A 19,909-nucleotide genomic window follows, 5' to 3' on the forward strand; every position below is an offset into this window, starting at 1 on the left:
CAGAAAAATACAGAATGCAGGCTGTTTAAAATTACTGGTCACAGGTCAGTGATGGGTCACTATAAAGGAAGGCCAGTGATCCTCTGGTATAAATACAAGAGGATGAATAATAAAAAGTTTCTGCAGGGTTTAGCTCTGCCAGATTCTCTGTTCACATTTAAAATTTTTCCAGTTTAGCTACATGACATAGTAAAATGCATTTATAAGTAAAAATAGCATGCCTGGACAACACCTGTAGTAACATTTATGTTGCAAAAAAAAGCAACAGCAATGATGTCAGATCAGTATTCTGAAACATATACTAGAGACATAATGTATGCCTACATAAGTCCATATGGCACATAGTTACATCTGAATGCCAGTAAACAACCCAATCAGATGATTTAAACTATTTACTTTTTTAAACATGCTGCCAATTGAGCAGGAACCTTCCCTGATACTCATGAGAAGCAGATTACACCACCTGCTCACAGAGCAGCCACAGCGACTTGTGCAACATACTGCTAATGACTGTGTGCTGGCAGACTGCATTTCAATTTCACCTATTTTAAAGACAGGTTTTGAAACTAATTAATTAATTGTTGTCTGCAAATCATGTTCAGATCCTCAGGTGAAATCCATTACCCTGGCATGCTAGATTATTTACTATAGATTAAACGAAAAAATAATTGCAGACTAGTTTGAAAGCATCAGCAGAACGTCCTAAAGATAAGAATAGATTAATCTTGCTAATAAGTAATTATGTGCAGCTTTTCAGGAAGAAAACAGATTCACATTTTTATGCATATTAACATATGGAGCAAGATGTCTGAAATAGTAGGGAAGCAATTATAAAAACCCAGCTCAAACCTCCTGTGAAGCAGACTGAAATGAAAAAGATAAGTAATGCTGCAATTCTTGTAGCCCCAGCAGACTGAATAGTGAATTGGAACTAAACAAGGTACTAAACAGAATTTAATTCCTGAATCAAATGCAGCACTTAAAAAATAAAACAATAAAAGAATTACAAGTAAAATTATTACTAAAGAGTTATAATTTCAGTACCAATGCTATGCTTTAAAAGCATTGTATTTATAAAAATTATTTCAATTTTTAAATCCTCTAAAAGCTTTTAAAGTAAAACCTGACAACTGTTGTTCAAGCGTGAATCTTCCACAAGCAGTGAGGTATTTGAGGGAGTGCAAGTCAAGGGATAAGAAAGGGAATTCAAAGACAGAAGTTAAAAAAATTTAAACATTTCTTTCTTATTCGTTTCTGCCAGGTTTTTGCTCAACTGATCTTTTGCCTCTGTGTGAGCTGACTTTTGCATAACCATCTTTGTCAAGCAAGAAGTCATACAGCTTAAGAATTATCTTGGTGACACTATTATTTTGTAAATGCCGTTAGCATCAGCTTCCACTGATCTGCGTACAGCTCTTCCACAAGAGACAGAGGTATTAATTCATCACTTGCAATTTGATACTGCAATTATGCAAAATCAGAGGAATGATTATTTGATCTTCGTGATAAAGTCTGATCAGGTATTTATAATACTCCATCTTTGCTATTTAATACTCTTTCCATTTAAATGTTAAAGTTTATTTTTAATGGTTAAAGCTTACTAAGTGTATTCATAATGTTTTCTTAAATCAGAGCCCTAGGCCACTTCCAGGACACATCTGGGGAGGAGCAGACACACAGCCAGGCTGCAAGACTTCCTTCCACAATTCAGATTCCATCTGCCTCAGCCACAGATGGGCACTGTCATCCCATGCTCCTCTGCTCCTCTCATTTTTCTCATTCTCACAAGGATAGGATGCATAATGAAGCACTCATTCAAGAATCATTAAAATGAACAATTATTCAAATAAATGAGTTATCACTGTGCAAGCAACTGAACCCTTTATATTCAACTGAGCTAGTGACCAACATGGCAAGTTAATAGGGGTTTTTTAATGAGTAGAAAAGAAATATGTTATCACAAATCTTCCACTGTACAGCTCCATGTAGGTGAGAGCATTCCCCTTTCCACAAAATATTCCTCCTGATGTGTATTGCATGCCAGTTCACACACACACACCTAACCTCCATTTGGGTAATGATAATCAGAGATCTAATCAGGAAGCCTGCTGAACATCTGCAAGAAATGCAAAACCCCTTGCTAGAGCAAGGCAGTATCCTCCAAAACATCACAGCAGATACCTGAATTTAAGAATGGAGGAAGAAGAAAATCAGTCTCAGGGGCACTTACTGCAGCTCTTCACTAGCTTTCTTTGCGAGAATCACTGCCTATTTGTGCCAGTGAATTCCCTGCAGCCACAAAACATTCCTGTGTTGAAAAGCTATGTACCTCAAAATTACATATGCTAGGAAACATGAGGGGCGGAGAGGAAAATTCACTTCTTTTGCCATCAAAAGCAGAACCTTCTCATAATAAGGAGCAAAAGCAGAAACACCACTGACCAAACCACCCATGGATTTACATTAAGCCACATTCTGTTGGCAAATTGGCTCTGTTGGAAAATGTGCCAAGCTTGCTAACAGCTAAATATACTAGATAACTTTAGTTGCTTGAAATAAGAATGGAGATGAGAACCTGCAATACATAGAGGAGAGGTAAACATTTTATTCCAAGAACATTTTGTAAACTGTTGCTTTTTGATTCAAACTAGTGCCTTTCAAATAAATATTTGTTCTTACGAAGTACCTCTCAGATCTCAGGGAACATCTTCCCTTCAGTAAGCTGCCCACTCCGTGTTAATGCCAGAAAGCCTCTCCCCATCCCAGACTGCTATGCTCCCTGTGCATGTCTGCATGCCTGGAATCCACGCTTATCTGTAGCACAGTGTGTACATGTGCATGTAGAGGATTGCATGCACATGCACACACATTGACTGAAAAAACGAAATTTTATTATTTTCCTCTTTCCTTTGGATAAAAAGTTTCAAACCAGCATTGTATTGATAAAAGAAAAAAAGAGTAATAATTTCAGATGTAATAACAAGACACCTTTTATCCTTTTTACTTGCCCACTTAAAAAGGTGCACATCTTTTCTCAATCTTCAGAGTCTTTCCCTGTAATTCTGAATCTGCTTTCAGATGTTGGTGCAGTATGCACTCACATGAGATTTGAGGTAGAGCCATCAGGAAGGAATTTTTCAGAGAGTTTATTATAATTTTTGGTTAACTGTGACCAGCAGTTGGTAACTAAAAGATACTCCAGTCTCTTTTCAATCTTCGAAATGCAATATACATAATTTTCACTGACATAGGAACAATTTTTGCAATGAAACAAGAGTCAGGTATTCAAAGGTAAGATTTTCATGACACTTCTGTGGGTGACTGCTGAAATGTGACCTAAATTAGAAACACTATTTCAAGTGAACAACAAAAAAGTTATTTTCTTGTTTCTCAGTGATGCATAGAGGAACACTGTGAGAAAAAAGTAACATCAGAACATTGGCAGATAATGGAGAAGCAAACAACTCTGTTTCATATTAGGATATTACTGAAATATTTCTGCTTGAATGCTCTATAGCAAACAAACAATCTTATGGACAAAACAAATACACAAAAAGTTGATGCAAAATATAAAGTTTTAAACCATTGCAAGCACCTAAAAAAGGGAGATTTCCCTTAAGCTCTTGAAACTGTGTTCCCTACCCCTAGCACATGAGTATCCCAAACTATGTATATGTGTTCACAAATTACTCTGAGATAATATTCATATTTATAGGCAAGGAGTCTGTCTTCTACAAGCAATTTGTATACAAGTCTTCCAAGTCCTAGACCAATGTATTTAATCACAAAACTTTTATATTCAGCAAAAACATACAAACAAAAAAAAAAAATTTAAAGGATGTAAAAGACCTTTGAATGCATACAAATGCAGGAACTAGAGAAACATGTAAATCACTCCCATTTTATCCAGTTCTAGAAGATATTAGCATAGAAATATATTTTTAATAGAGTAATGTTATTTACAACCTCCTGAATCATCCCTGGCACAATTAAAAAACCAGAAACTTACTGAAGTCTGCTTCTACTACTTCTCTGTCATAAAAGACTCTGGAAGAATTACCAGAAAAAATAAGCATCTTTTAAAATTCCTTGTAAATTAACACTTAAATGCACACAGAGAGCTCTTCTCTGTAAAGCACAAAGCATTCCATAAATGTGGGAACATAGCATCTATTTTTATCTGGGAAACTGAACATACACAGGGCGTGTGTATGTGCATGTCATGCTGCTGTCCTGTGCAGGGACACCTGAGTCAGCCCACTGCTAATGAGCTTTGCTACTGGAAACAGTCTAGTCACTCTAAGGTGATGCTCCAAGGAGAAGACACCCTGCTCCTCAGGAGTGTCCTTGTGCACTGATCCCTGCTGCGTGAGCAGATTCTCAGAGGCCAACAGCCAGTGCTTGTGGAGAGGCTGAGCATCCCAAGGTCCCTATGAAAGCAACCCCTGCAGCTACGAAGCAGCCCGAGCCTCACCTCACCCTCCAGTCCTGCATTTAGAAGTCTCTGCACCTTCTCTTTTGGCTGACTGTCATGTTGAGTGATGAGATACAAGCAGGCTTGGTCTGGGCTTGTAATATGGGTTTCCTCAAGCAAATTCCATCATTTAGAGAAATGTGGTTGTCCTAAGAAAAAATTATCTCCTGAGCAATTACGAATTAGTTACCCAGAAGTGTTGACGGTAAGACTAGCACCCACGTGTTTTAAGGTCAGATTTATTCTTAATATCAGCTCTTCGAAGATGCAACACCATCAGGCTTGTGTTGTGCAGGGAGTCAGATGTCATCATCATAAGAGTCCCTTCTGACATTGAAACCTGTGAATCTCTCAGTTTTTTCAGCCTCTGCTGATTCTGCAGTCCACAAATGGCTACAAAGATGAATAGGGAGAGGCCAAAAAAGCTCCAAGTTTTTAAAGGATACAAACACTCATCACAGGCTCATGTTTACCCAGCTCTTTTTCAAAACAACTCTCAGTAAAATCAACTAGAAAATCATATCTGGAAAGGAAAGCAATGACAAGGCTCATGAAGAAGACACATGAACACAGTACAAGCAGCAGCATATAATCAAGAAGGACAGAAGATTGCTTTATAGAAAAAAATTGCATTTATTAAAATACCAGAATAACTGCTGGTCTTGAGGGGAGACTGTGTTTCTATGAATGAGTTCAAAACTAAAGCCCTGCCACTGGGATTTTGGGGGAATGAACCTGGAGCATAGGAATTCTCACTAGACACAGTGCAATGAGCAACTCACTTCAAATTCCCAGGCACAGAGAACCCCAAATCATGCCTAAAAAACCCAAGGAAGCACAAACTGCAGATTCTTTGAAACACCAAGGAATATTTTACAACTTGGAAACAAATGAAACATTTAAATTGAGATTTTCTTGGTTTTGTGGTTTTCAACAAATTTGAGAAAGGAAGGAAAAAGGAGTGTACAGTTTTATTACCATTAAAATCCTTCCTGGATAACCTGCTGACCTTCAAGAACCAACCATGACTTTGAAATTAATTAAAATGTCCTAAGTAAAATACCATTCTCAATTTTCATAATGCATTCATTTAGTTAACTATGTTCATAATTACAATTAAAGATTTTTGGCATACATCATATTTACAGGCGTTTTGCATTTCAGCCTGTGGCAGCTGCTGACAGCCAGCTATTCAGTGAAATTCCAGTGTGTGTGTCTGTGTATTTATTTATATAAATATTTTGTAACCTGTTAATACAGATTATTGAAAAATATTTAATGTCAGTTTTTTCTTCCTTTGTTCAACAGGTAAAGAGATTTCTCCTATTTGGTATACATATTTGATAATCATAAAATTGATCCAAAGAGGATGCTTTACATTTTTACTGTTTCAGGCCAAAATCCAATTTAGAGCCACAGATCAGCAATTTAAAAACAAAACCAGAACAGTTCAATGCTTATTACTTACACTGTAATGGCTTCATTCATAGCTGTTGAAAAAGAAAAAATACAAGCCAGTGTATTTTTACTGTAATTTATGACAGTCAGTGGAAGTCACTAAATCAAAAAAACCAACAACAACAACAACAAAACAAAACAACAAATTACTGGATTATTTTTAATTTTTATGTTACGATGCCTTCTATATTTCCACATTTCTACTCACTAGAGAAGGAGCTTAAATTCTGGTCAAAGTGATTTCTTTCATAATCTTCAAACATGAATATATTTAGCATAATTATCAGAAACATCTCCGCTGTTAGGCCAGCAATGCCTCCAATAGGCAATGATAAGAAGCTTTTTTGTACCATATCAGGGATTTCTTTTCTTTGGGGAAAATTTCAGATTTTTGACACACAGTCAGTCAAGACTGATCAAAGAGACTGCCCAAATTTTTATCTACTGAGCAAGGAAAAATTATGCTTAAACCTATGTCTGTTTCTTTTTGCATGCACTATACATATTATGAATCCCCCCACACACTATATAACAACAAGCAGCTCTGACCAAGTTCCGTTTGAGTTTTTAAAACTAGAAAGTCTGTGTGAACATCGGGGTGAAATGAAAGGCAGCTAACAATGCAACTGTTACTTCTTTGAAACAAGCCAGAAAGATTTCTGTATTTGGAATTAAAATGCCACAGCTTTTGGTTTCTCATTCAGCATCATATTTCCACAACAGATAACTATAACTGTGCTCCTAGAATGTTTCAACAAATGTACCTAGCCGAAAATCCCCAAAAATCTTTAAACACCTACCTTTTTGTGGTATTTTGAAAAGAATTACATTCTGTGGAAAAAAGTTTGACAAGATCATCTTCTAATGATGCTTTCAGATAGAATACTCAGCTTTTTAACTTCATTAAAAAAACCTGCATTAAAATATTATTATTACATATTTCAGAAATTAGATCTTTTTCCCTTTTCAAATTATATGTATTTTTGTTATGTGCAGTCTACTACCTTAAAAATAGACAGCTGGGTTATGAACTAGACAGTAAACCATTAAACTGAAATGCTTTCTTCTTTTACTTTTTATCTCAAAGGACTACTTTGTATAATTAAATTCAGACAGAATGAGCAATGTCTCTCCACAGAATTTAGCAGAGTATAAAGTTCTGATCCCTAGAATTTTTTGAAACACCGCTAAGAAAATTCAAAATAGGTACACCTGTGTACACACTATATTGTATCAACATGTCATAACTGTCCATTTCCTGAGGTGATTTTTTAAATTTAAGAATACAGAGCATTAAAAACCAAAATCTATAAACTATTTTGGACAGTTCTACCACAATAACTAAATTCCAGATGTTCACTTCTTACTGGTTTTTCTTTTGGTTTTCTTACTTGCATGCCAGCATGCATGACAAAGTGCATGTGTGCTTTTTGCAAAACATTTTGAAATCATTTTTAAAGCCTTAAGAGTACAAATTGAGAAACTTTTCCATGGAATTTTCCTTGCAGTGTACATAAGCTCAGTAAACATGTGTAATGTTGGCAGAATATAGTAAGGCCTGTATCCCCGGTATAAACTGTTAGGGTTAGCTAGCAGAGGACTTTATCATTTTGGTTGAGGCCATTTACAGCAAACTATGGAATAAAATGTTCTTTGACAGACATTCTATATTGGCAAAATCTGATCTTGCTCTTTATGTATCAACATGATAAGTCTCGCTCTTGTATTTCTTTTGAAGGGACCAGCCTATCTTCTGTAACATTCATATGTGCATCCATCCTGCTTCTGCAGGACCTGGGCCTGAATGCAAGGACCAGTAAAGGGATGGAATAGCATCTGGGGAGAGGAAAACATTCCATTGGTTTCATGGCTTAGCTTGGCTTTCAGATATTCAGTTATTCACCACAGTTTTTATTTAGAATAAAAGAATTACAGCAATCTGATTGGACACACATTATTCTTTTTTTAGTTGCTAACAATGAATGCAATCACCTGAAGATGTAGCTCATTTTGTACTACGAATGTACTGTGGCATGATTTACGAGAAAGAGATTAATTAAACATTCAAAATCAGATCCTTAATGATATATGGCCATATCCCTAGGCATCAATCCTGTAAACATATGCATGTGAAGTTAATGGAACCTCTCATGGGCACAAATTACAGTACTAAAATCCTCCCAGAATAAGGGATCTAATTTTGCTTGAAGAAAAAAAAGTGTCTTCTTTGAGCAGATATTATATTTCTGTCTCTCTGCCCTTTACTAAATATACCCCCCCAAAAATTCTTGTCAAGTTTTATTAGATGTATTGTTTATTAAAATGAGATGAAAATCAAGTGTGTATAGAAATCACGGTTGTAATTCAATAGCCTACTGTCATTTCTCATACACAATTGCTCGATCTCTAAACTTCGTCATTTTTGCCAAAAATATCAGTAAGACAGTCCTGTTCAGAAAATCTACCTCCCCAATATTTAATGTCAGATATGCAATTTATAATAAAAATCAGAAACCTGGCAATGAATTTGATTTGACTAGCAATTCAAAAGCATTGCTGTGTTTCTAACATCATGTTGGTGTTTTGTAAGTTCTCACTGGAAGTGACAGAGGATGGGGAAAAGACACAAACACTGTACTGCAAGCACTGTCTTCAGGGATGCTGACTGGCATCGTCCAGGGCAGCCACATTTCTTTATTGACCTAAGAGGGAGATTATTACTCCCAGATGTCACACCTGGAACTGCCTTCCAGAAAGATGCCAGAAGTGTCTAGAGCAGGCAGCAAATGTTCACCTCTGTCTGAGGTGCAGAATGAAAGGAGAAAAGACAGAGGAGATAGGGCTGTCCAAAGGATAGAGCTGGAGACGGGGACAAAGAGGGAGGGAAAGGAAAGAAGAACTATGACCAAAAATGTATGTATGATGGTTTCCTATCACACTGTAAGTATGGTCACTTCAGTATGCACAACTTTTGTGCCTTACTCCCACTCCTTTGATACAGATTCTCAGGGAGTTACTTCTGATCAATGCTCCCCACCACAGAGTAGAGCCCAGCTGATTCAAACATTGATCCATCTGTATCTCTTAAGCTGTCCCCTTCCACATGATGTTCTAAGACTCCAGTAACCTCAAGCTGCCAACATTTTCACCCTGGGTGCAGGCTCCAGAGTGTTATGGTCCCTCAGAAGGTCTAAACAGTGTTTAGTTGCTGCACTGGTTTCTATTAAGAATCAACTGAAAGGACTGCCAGGGATCCCTGCTCCTCTGACATGCCTCTTTCTCAATACCCAAGAACAGCAAATCTTTTCCTTCATTTTCCTTCCTCCAAAAAGCACCTGGAGCTCTGGCTTTGAAAGGCTCTGACATGTACACACAAGAGCTTCCTGAGCTCTCAAGAACTCATTGCAAAGACACTGTTTAACCCCTCTAACTTCAAGACAAAGTACAGAGCCTTTACTTGGGACAGAAATCCTGTAACAGGAGATTGCAGTATTTTATCATGGCACTTCAGATCTGGACTGAACTTTCATCATTAAACTTATGCATAAGAAATCAAATCATCTGACTAATGAGATTTCTGGCACAAGTGGCTTACTGATATTCAATACTCTAGAGTTCATTAACAGAATAGATGATGATATTACTGCAATCGTATCATGCATCATAAAATCCATTAGAAAATACAGTGATATTACTGGTGCTCATGTTATGCTAAAACATGAAATAGGGTGATAGCAAATAAACAAATAGAAGAATCAGTCATAGTTCCCAGTTTCATCACTATGCTTGGTCTTCTCATTCCAAAAGTATATATCCTTTGAGCAAAATAACATAGTTTTTGTTACATTTTAAAGCAACTTTCTGTAGACTTGTTGGAGTACATACTGCTGTAAGAATTAGACCTTTAGATGGCTATATTTTTAGGCCCATCCTCAGAAAACACAGGTTACTGATCTGTATCAAACATATTCCATACCGCCACAGAGGCCTTCCTCTTACTTAAAAAAACCCCATGCCCTTAACAGGGCTTTTCAGGCAATTACTGCGTGCCTGAGCTAATCCACCATTAGTCAGTGACAGTAAATTATCAGAACAGCAGACAGCTTCAGATATTACTGTGCTCTGTCATGCTGGATGGAGACCTAGTTGCTTTGACAAGCAGTATCTCCCTGGCATTTGAAGCAAATCAGTTTTGCTGGCTTGACACTGTAACTTCTGTTTGCTGCCTCTAATGCCTCTTATCAGAAGGCAGAGCTCACTAGCAGGGAATTCTGCACAGCTTAAGAAGAGCTTAGTCCCTCAGTGGGCATTTCTTGAGAAAGGTCCCACTGGGAATCATAATTTTCTTCTGCGCTGGTTATTTCATCTCATTCTCAATATTATTACTGGCTTATCAAGCATCAAAAGCCTAAAGAAAAACACTAACTACAATTCTGAGTGGGCTGATGCCACTCAGAGTCACCTGAATTCAAAGGTGACGTCTTAGTGCTTTACCTAGTGCTTAAGCCATAAAGGGAGTTTATTGAGCTGAAGTGCAGCCTTCTTGGCAAAGAGTGCCTGTAGCTCCAGGAAACAGCATGAAAATAAGGCTGAGATGTTCTATCTGCCATTTGAACTGAAGGCACACCTATTTGGCCACCTGAACACACAATCCTGTGCTACTGTTCGAGCCTGATTGCTAGTGGATGATGCAGATCTCAGAGTTTTCTTTTCATCTCTAAGAGATACGGTGCATAACTTCTCCTATTATCCTATCACCCAGCTTCGTCTCTGACAGAAGGATCACTGGCAGATGCAAAAAGGCCTGAGGAGATCTGGTGCTGCGGTTAGCAAAAATCCCCGGTAAAAAGACGCACCAGAAAGTTTTTTGAAGGCAGTTACACGCCCACGTGCCTTGCTGGGAAAAGCAGCGGTCATCATGGACCCTGTTTTGGAGCAATCTGTTCTGGTTCCCTCACACCATACATCTTCTGGGCAGTCAGCACAAGCACTCCAGACCAAGAGACAGCACTGGTTAAGATAACCTGCTCCGAGATAAGGTATGAGAACACCCTGTATACATCTTAAAGATACACCCTCCTTATCTGAAGCTAAGAAATGCTTCATGCTTTTACAAACATATTTGAAAAGTAAGCATTACAAAGCTATGGTTTGCAGCTTTTATCTGGGAAGTACTGATGTTTGTCAGAAATTGGCCTGCATAACTACAAATGCACAACTGTAATTTTTATCATCAATAAAACCACAGAGGCAAGAAAATAAAAAATGGCCCCTACTTGTTCTGAGTACTGTTTGCTAATGTATAATACTCTCAGGCTTTTGGTTTATAACTGTATCTTTAAAAAAAAAAAGTGATTTATATTCATTTAATACTCAATGTGTCTCAGTAGTCTCATCTACAAGACTGCACACACTTTGGTTATGTTCTTTGCTAGCTAAGAATAAAGGAGAGCATATCAATTCTGAATCTACTGTTTATATTTTAGTAGTGGTATGTCAGTACTGACTGGCACCAATCATGAAGACTATGACACCAGTAACGTGTATGATATATAGACAGGCAGCAAAACATAATAATGTTTATTGCTTCAGAAAAAAACCACCTAAGATATGGGAAAAGATGACAAACAAGGGCAAGGAAAGCAGACATAGCTAGTTTGGTTGCTTATAATTCTGTATTTATAATGCAAATAACACTACTATAAACTCAGCTGGCTTACTGATCAGTGGACTGTATACTGAAAAATTATTAATTGTTGATCAAGCAAGCCACGGCCAGATCTTGCATTTATTTATTTTGAACAGTTCTATTGAGGTGAGTCATTTTATGGATGTCTGCAGATCCTATGGTAAAGTAGCAAGCTCAGCACCAGTTACACCCTGTTATGGTTGTGATGGCCAACGCTTTCTTCCTTCCAAAGGTAAATTACAGTTGGGTTTTACAGAGCAAAAGCCCTCTGAGGTCTCAGGCATGCTGACAGCACTTCTGAAAATGTGGACTTTAACTTCTCTTAAAATTTTGTTGTATCTTTATTAAAAAGTGGTTATAGACATACTCTATTATCAGGCTAAAATGGAAGGCATGATTACACAGCTATCTGTGGCGAGGTCTGCACTTCTTTTAGAGAGGTAAATAAGAGAAGTGTACTTTGACCCTTCTATTATCTGTACTGGAATACCTGCAGTACTCCTCAAGGAAAATAATGCAGCGTTAAGCAAATTGTTCTGAAATAATTACAAGTGAAGTAGATGCTTGCACTCAGATCTGATATATGAGAAAACTTAATACATGTAACTCACTGGCATGCAATCCCACTCCTTCCAAACAGAAGAATGGGAAATTTTGAACTTCTTTTGTTTTGTCAGTACCTCTCCACTTTCTATGTACATCCTATCACACCGTGTTACACAAATGCTGCTGCAGTATTGCAGGTATCTGCACACCAAGCTATGTTCATTTAAAATTCTACCACATATAATATAATATTTTATTTTCCAAATTCAATATATAACAAATTCAAAGTTTAAAATCACCCTAAATGTGTCCCCTCAGAGCATCACTGGCTATGTTGGAAAGCTATCATGAGTTCAAAAGCTACGCTAAAACTGCAAAAGATGAAAAAAGGCTTATGGATTTATGAATGTGAAGTGATTAAGGCTATAGTTCTTCAGGCAAGATTGTTCCTGGCTGAAAAAAAATATAGAAAAATGGAGATCTCTCCAGGAGAGGAGTTCAGATGAACAAAAATAGCACTTCAACATTATCTGTATTTTTTTGACAAGCAAGAAAAGGAAACGGACAGAACCCAAAGACACTAGTCTAGGCACTGAAAGAAGCATTCTGCCTGGGCAAAATTATTTTAAATCAACAGTCCTATATGTATAGCATATTTTGATCTGTAATTGCTTCAGCATAATGTAGTACAAAGTTACTGTTGAATATGATAAAGAACACTTTAATCTAGTGAATGTGCAAAAAGCGTAAATGACTTCTTAATGGCACTTTTGTTTTGACTGACAGAGATTAATGTCAATGACAGAAAATGCTTTAATGAAAGGAACTGCTACAACGCATATGTGTACGCTTACTTCTCATATGTATGTGAATGAGACAGACATTAATAAAGAAATACAGCTGCCTGCAATATCTGCCTTTAATCTTCCCTATTCAATTTTTAAATTCATCATGGAGTGTGGTATTTTGATAACACATTAGCACAGCTATGACATAAAAATGGCAATACCTATAAATTATTTAATTACATCTTCTAATACGAGTATTGAAGATGTCAAAAGTCTTGCAAAGATAGAAACCAATGAATAAAAAACTACCACAACTAATTAAAAATTATGTTCTCAAAGATTCCCACTCCTCAGGCTCTGCACTGTGCCTGCTTTTCAGTTTTGGATCCTTCCCACAGGAGCACTACCAGGAAAAATTGCAGGTTTCATGTTTAGAGCAACTGCACGTAAGAATTGCATTTCACAAAAGCCCCAGGTTTTCCAGATTATAATATTGCTTGCAGATGTGTCCCATCGATGGCAGTCCTCTCTGCCTGCACTGTGAGTGCTCTGCTGTGCCTGCTCTACAACTACCCTTACATGGGGAGAGCAGGACAGCAGGGAGAGAAGAGGACAGGCACACAAAATAGTGTGAAGACTCTGCAGGCAAATCCCAGCAGAGAAAATGCCTGAAATAATTACTTATTGTGAGCAGCACTACTTTGTGATGACAAAAAATTGATACTGGGTCACACGAGTAAGACAAGTCCTCTCCCAACGCATGGCATGTACTCTTGAGTGATTAGAAAAGCTGGGACACTATCTCACTTTCTGAAATAAATCTATCACAAACTAAAAACTATGTTTCACCTGGGAATCATACACATGGCTGCCATGCTGATTTTCAACTATCGGGAAGTCTTTTAACAGAAGCTGAGAGGAAGTTAATGATGAATTCACCCTTCAGCAGAGCACCTGAACCAAAAGGCACCTTCTGAAATCCTTGTGGGGCAGAGTATCTTGGCAGGGAAAATGCTGCCTATATGTTTTCAGCTGGAAACTGAGTACTTCTATGTCTTACTCTCATCTTAAAAAAAGATATCCACTGATTATCAAACACTTTATAGATAGTACAAAAAATGTCTGAGTGGGAAAACTACTGCATTTATCTATTCTGTCTCCCTGAATTCAGCAGATTGCTCTGGTTTTTAAGTGCAGTCCCTCTCTCATCTGCCTGAACTGATGCAATTAGTGAGCTAACACAAGTATTGCCACAAGCACAATTCATTATCATTGTTCCAGTCTGTGTTCAAATTATATTTAAAATAGCTGGCAAAGAGCATTGTTGAAAGAGTAATAAAAGATTGCTCAACATATCCATATTCTACAAGTTTTTTTCTGTATAGGAACATCACTCTTCATATAAGTATGTAAGAATTTGATTTTCTTTCATACTAGACTGCAGCCAGTACTAGACTATTATTATTGTATTATACACATGACCAAATGAGATCAACAGTAAATAATAGTGAATTAATAATGAACAAAAATACTAATTAATAGCCAATAATAATGAATTAATAGTGAAAAATTTTTTTCTGTTTCAGAAAACACATTTTACTCTTGCCTGAAACAATACAAAATAAAATTAAAAAAAAAAAAAGTAAAAGAAAATATTTTCCTTTTTATATATTTTTAAAATGAGTCAACTGTTTTTATTTGACTAGGTCCACTGCTTTAGAAAACAACGCAGGCATTACATTTAGTACATAACTCTCTCTCACAAGAATTCAAAGGAAGACATTTTGAGTAGGTGCTTACCTACAGTGTGTCCAGCAAGACTAATAACAAGTTACACTCATTCACAGTGTATAACATAATTCTTTCCCAAGGGTCCAAGTTTTGCAACTTTTCTCATTAAAAACCCCAATCATGAGTATTTCAGCAAACAAACCTTTTCAGCAAACAAACAAAGCCTTTTTTTTTTGTCCGAAATGGTAATACACTAACCATCTAAATTTTTATTTAAGCTTCTAAGCAATTATATTTTTAAAAAATTCTTACAAATGTCACTGACTTCATGAACCCAGGCTTACGACTGCTAGTCTATCTGAATAAAATAAAATCAGTGAAAAGTATTGTGTATATTGTGAATAATGTGTAACTTCAAACATTCCATCATAAATCCCAAAAGTATGTCAGGAAAGTCTTTAAGTGTTTTCTGGCCTGTGCTACAAACCAGTAACCCTTGGGTTGTCTAAATAACATGGTTCTTTAAAAAACAGGTTTTAATTCTCTCTAGGAAGAGCAGATCCTTATTCGGATATTAGTCTGAACTGTGCCTTTTTTCTAAAACTGTGTAGGAACGTCTCCATGGTCGAAAGAGGAATTTAATTACCGTATAAGAGAAAACTACACTGCCAGAAGGTCCCTTTGGTGCTCTGTCCTGTCCTTTCCCTGTTGCCTCACCCTGTCAATCACACCTGAGAAAATAGTACAAGGTATTTCTTGCACACACATACAAGCCCCATGACTGATGGTTTTGAGGCAACTCTTATGAAAAGTCACAGAGGGAGAGAACACGTAATTACTGACGTCACTGTGTTACTCTGTACTAAAAGAAGGAAGTTTCATGTTAACCATCATCTACCCACTACAACCTGACACAGATGAGTAATGATCTTGATAAAATTTCCCAGATGAATAATCTTCTCAGTAAAAACTGCTAAACATTATCAGTTGCTGTTCAGACAGCCCAGCCATGATGAGTCAGGCTGTAGGAGCACCTGAAGCTTCAGAGAAGCCGGAAACCTGCAAGTGATTAAAGACAGAAACCTCCAAAACATAAGAGAAATAAGGTTACCAGCTTGTTTACAAAAGTCTCCATCATTAAGGTCAGGCAGACCTTGCAGTGCTTTTTGCTCACATGCTTATATCAACATGCGAAAAAGACTCATGTCTCCCCAGTTGACACAGTCACGCCACACAGCTTCCTTGTGTGAGCACAGGTTATGTTGACAGAGGAGGGTGGCTGGCAAGCTGTATCATTTAGAGATGAGGTCTAGTTACACCAACTGTAAGCCCATTTTGTTGACATCTTGGTTTGACCTAAGGCACTCTGCTAACATCACATCTATCCCACAAAAGTGCTGTAGTATATAGATGACAATGTAATGCCATGCTGTGTACAATAGTTTCTCTGCTCAAACATAACTTCAGAAACATATATCACAAGCATGGATTCATCTCTTTTAAATGGTTCGCTCATTTTTCTAGGATTTAACAGTCTTGATCCTTTTCTGTAAGAATTCCATTATTATATTGTACTTTACAATGCACTTTACAATGAAGGTGATGTCTGTAATTTTTATGCTGATTACGTATGCAAGAAATATGTGACAAGATTTTATTACACACTTTTCTATAGTCACAGGTTTTAGTCTAGTGTAGCATGGTCTTACAAATTATTTTCCTCTTTAGTCAGGAAAAAAATCAGTCAGCAACCAAGTTGCTTAATGTTGTTTACAACATCTTCTTAAGGTCAAAATTAACATAGGTAATAATCATTTTAAGGAGTGACACTGTGATGCATCAAGCACGAAAGAGGTCAAGACAAAGTCCACTAATAGTGTCATCTTATCCTTATAGATCTCCCAATATTCAAAAGCATCTAGGTTTCAAGTGCCTCAGTCTCCTTCATGAATTTTTGGGATAGTTTATACATATAAATACACATCAAATGGGTTCCTTCATGGAGTGAATCAGTGCAGAAACATTCTCTGCCTTGCCCTGGTAGGAGCTGGTTTTCTACTACACTGAGCTCTCAGGTAGCCCAGGGAAATCAATGCCTGAACTCAGCCACTCAGGTTTGGAGCTTAAATTTAGGTGGTATGAATATGCCCACCTCCAACAGCCTGTTTATTTTCACACAGAAGTTTGCTGAAATTACCATAGATTTGGCTTAGAGATGTGTTGGCTGAACATGATTTGCTGATTTATTCTTTAAAGGTTTCTGTTTTCCATGTGTAACATTATCCTATTGTCTTTCAGTATTCTTAAGACTACACATCTCCACTACTACATAACAAAGAACCCTGGTTAATATAACTACATTTTTTAAGTGCCTTACGAGAAGTGTGCTAGGCTGTTTACAAAGTGCTTCCCTACTGTAAGTATGTTTTAGATACTTCACTTCCTTACTTAGAAATACTTTAAACTTTTCTATGCATCTGCAGACAGAAGAGGCTGAACAACACTACGTCTCTTAGATTTAATTGCTGGTCCCTGAAGCAACCAACCTGTATCACTTGTATCAAAAGTGTTATGGTTGTTGAGGTTGTGCTGATCAACTAAACAAACCTTTCAGCTGTCAGGTTTGACAGTGACACACATAAAACATCCTCTTTATAATGTGGAAGCACCACAAGCACATCAGGGAGCCAATATACTATGCATTCAACTTTCTTCCAAAGCAAAGCAAGCCACCAGAAATTCCAGGCATCAGATAGGGCCAATCTAAGTCACACCTAATTTTTTTCTACAGCTGCATTCCAAGGAGCAAGTAAGGGGGAATGGCCTAAATTCATGGCATTTCAAGACCTTGTAGCAAAACTGAACTAGCCTTCTCAATAGAGTTAAGAGTGGTTTTGTTGTTTCCCTTACAGCGGATACACTGGTAGGTCAGGAGCTGCCATTGACAGAGTATTTTGGGTAATTCAGTCAAGTCTCACTGCATACCAAAACAGGAAACACCAAATCTCACTCAGAAAGGGACAAAGAGGGAGGGAATTAATTAACTCTTCCTTGAGCATACAGTCATACCAAATCATAAACTGTAGGATAAAAGGCTTAGTGATAACTCTATTATGGCAACAAATTATATGTGTTATCTAAATATAGCAGAGCCATTGTAAAAAGAGGCCATCCTTCCCTGCCCTGCCCTGTTCAGTCCATTTCTACTGCACACATTTACACGCGTATTTCAGCCCCTGAAGTGTTTACATATGTATGTGAGCTAGAGCCCATTCTACCAATTTAAAGCTCATAGAGTCATGCAGAACACAACTGTACTTCATGGGGAAAATTTGTGAGTTTGACATACTTGCTAGAAATACTTCTGAAACTCTGTTATACCTGTTGAAGAGGTATTATGCCCCTGTGTCAAACAGATCTGCATATTAATACATTTTTTGATATTTTTAAATGACATTGTTTTAAAATTTAAAACTTAAGATGTTTTAAACCGACACACTGAAAGCAAAAGCCGTTTGTACATACAACATTCTGCCACTAAGGTGTACACTGGGTGTGCTGTAGGAAACTCAAGACATAAGTGCCCTTAAATGGAGACAAATATATTTGAAAAAATGTCCAAATCTCTAATCATTAATCAGAAATGAAGGCAAGATACACAAGTAAAATCTATTTCCTTCTTGCCTAAGTCTAGTTCATTTTTTTCATTCTGAGTTTGCTTCGATTTCTGCAAGGACGTACAAAAATCACAAAACCTGACTCTCAAAATACGTGAGCCAGATGTACACCGAGGTGTTGTTTCCTTGTAACTGTCTGCCATGCCAAACCAATGCATGCTCCCACTGATGCAAGAGAGAAACATTAGTATAAATCCTGAAGTTATACAGAATTGTATCACTTGATGTATATTCAACTGAAGGCAAAGAAGAGGTGTGCTCATTATCTATGAAATTCTCATGCACTGGTCAGCATTACAGTAAAAGGTAATTATTCTTTATAATGGTAGTATTAATTAATCCCTCCAATTAATCCCTGATCCCTCTGAATTAAGGTGAATAACACTGGTGCATGTGACACCAAAGGACTGATCTCAGTCTGGGAAAATTTTTCTGACCGAATTGTGAGCAACTAGGTAATTTTTTCCTGCCAGGGCAAAAATAAAAGTAAAAAACCCCCTGTAATAAAACACCAACTAGATTATTATTATTGCCACTTTTTTCCCAATATTATTTTTCATGTTTACCTTTCTTGCATCTCGTATCATCTTCCGAACAGTTTCCTTTATGGTGTAAGGCTGTGCTCGTGGTGGATGAAAAAGCAGATCAATATTTGTTCCACCAGAAATTCCAGGCATCAGATAGGGCCAACCTAAGTCAAGATTTGGAGCTTCCACATCTGATTCAATGGGCCAGTAGGTTCCCGAGGAAGAGGTGTCATCAATGGAATGGTTAGAGGAATAAATTGTGTTTTGCGGAAGTTTGTGAACATTGTTCAAAATATAATCAATTTCCTCATCTGCTAGGAATTCTGAGCATCTCTCTTTGGAAAGAAATTCTTTGTAGGCTTCTAAACCTCCTTCAATCAGAGCATCAATAGCTATTCGGTACCACTCCTTGTAATGAGGTTCAATATAGTTGTCTGATCTGCATTCATCATGTAAGGATGATAGCAAAGATGAAGTTTCCATTTTCACGTATATTTTGTATAAAGTCTTCTAAGCTTCCATTAATGAGCTGACGAAATGTATCTGCAAAGAGAAAGTAAGAAAACAATCAGAATATTTCTAGATATCTATGATACACACACAGTTGTTAACTAAAATACTTTTCTGGCAACGTTGCTCAAGTTTTTCTAGCATCTTCCAAGAATTTAAAAACATTTTGAAAAGGCACAGGGACTAGTATTACCTAATTACTAGTATTATTATTAAATATTAAATATTTAAGAGATAAATATTAAATAGAAAGACAATATATTAGAGACATAGCCAACGAGCTTTTACATAAAGTAAACTGAACACATAATTCAGTGATTTTAAGAAGTTCTGATATTACAAGCTATGTCAGAGCTCATAGTACACCAAACACCGGTACCAGTAACACCAATACATGCCCAATGCATGTTCCAGTACACTATCATAGGCCGTGTTTCAAAACCCCCTTTGTAACAACTGACTGAGTACTGTTCAAACAAACACTTCAGAAACCAATTAAATTTCCTACT

The 19,909-nt window shown here is 37.1% G+C and overlaps 1 protein-coding gene across 1 annotated transcript in view; it reads right to left on the reverse strand.

The window, feature by feature from the left end:
• Window positions 1–19,373, reverse strand: part of FAM83B (family with sequence similarity 83 member B) — a gene marked incomplete at both ends in the record, with an annotated part of 43,996 nt that extends 24,623 nt beyond the window's left edge. Inside the window, one exon of the mRNA XM_082277272.1 lies at window positions 18,930–19,373. Within this exon, the coding sequence (XP_082133398.1) occupies window positions 18,930–19,373 (444 nt within the window). The remainder of the gene's footprint in view (window positions 1–18,929) is intronic.
• Between the last annotated feature and the right edge of the window lie 536 nt (window positions 19,374–19,909).

Source organism: Coloeus monedula, assembly GCF_965178545.1.
Source record: "Coloeus monedula genome assembly, chromosome: 2".
Classification (NCBI taxonomy): domain Eukaryota; kingdom Metazoa; phylum Chordata; class Aves; order Passeriformes; family Corvidae; genus Coloeus; species Coloeus monedula.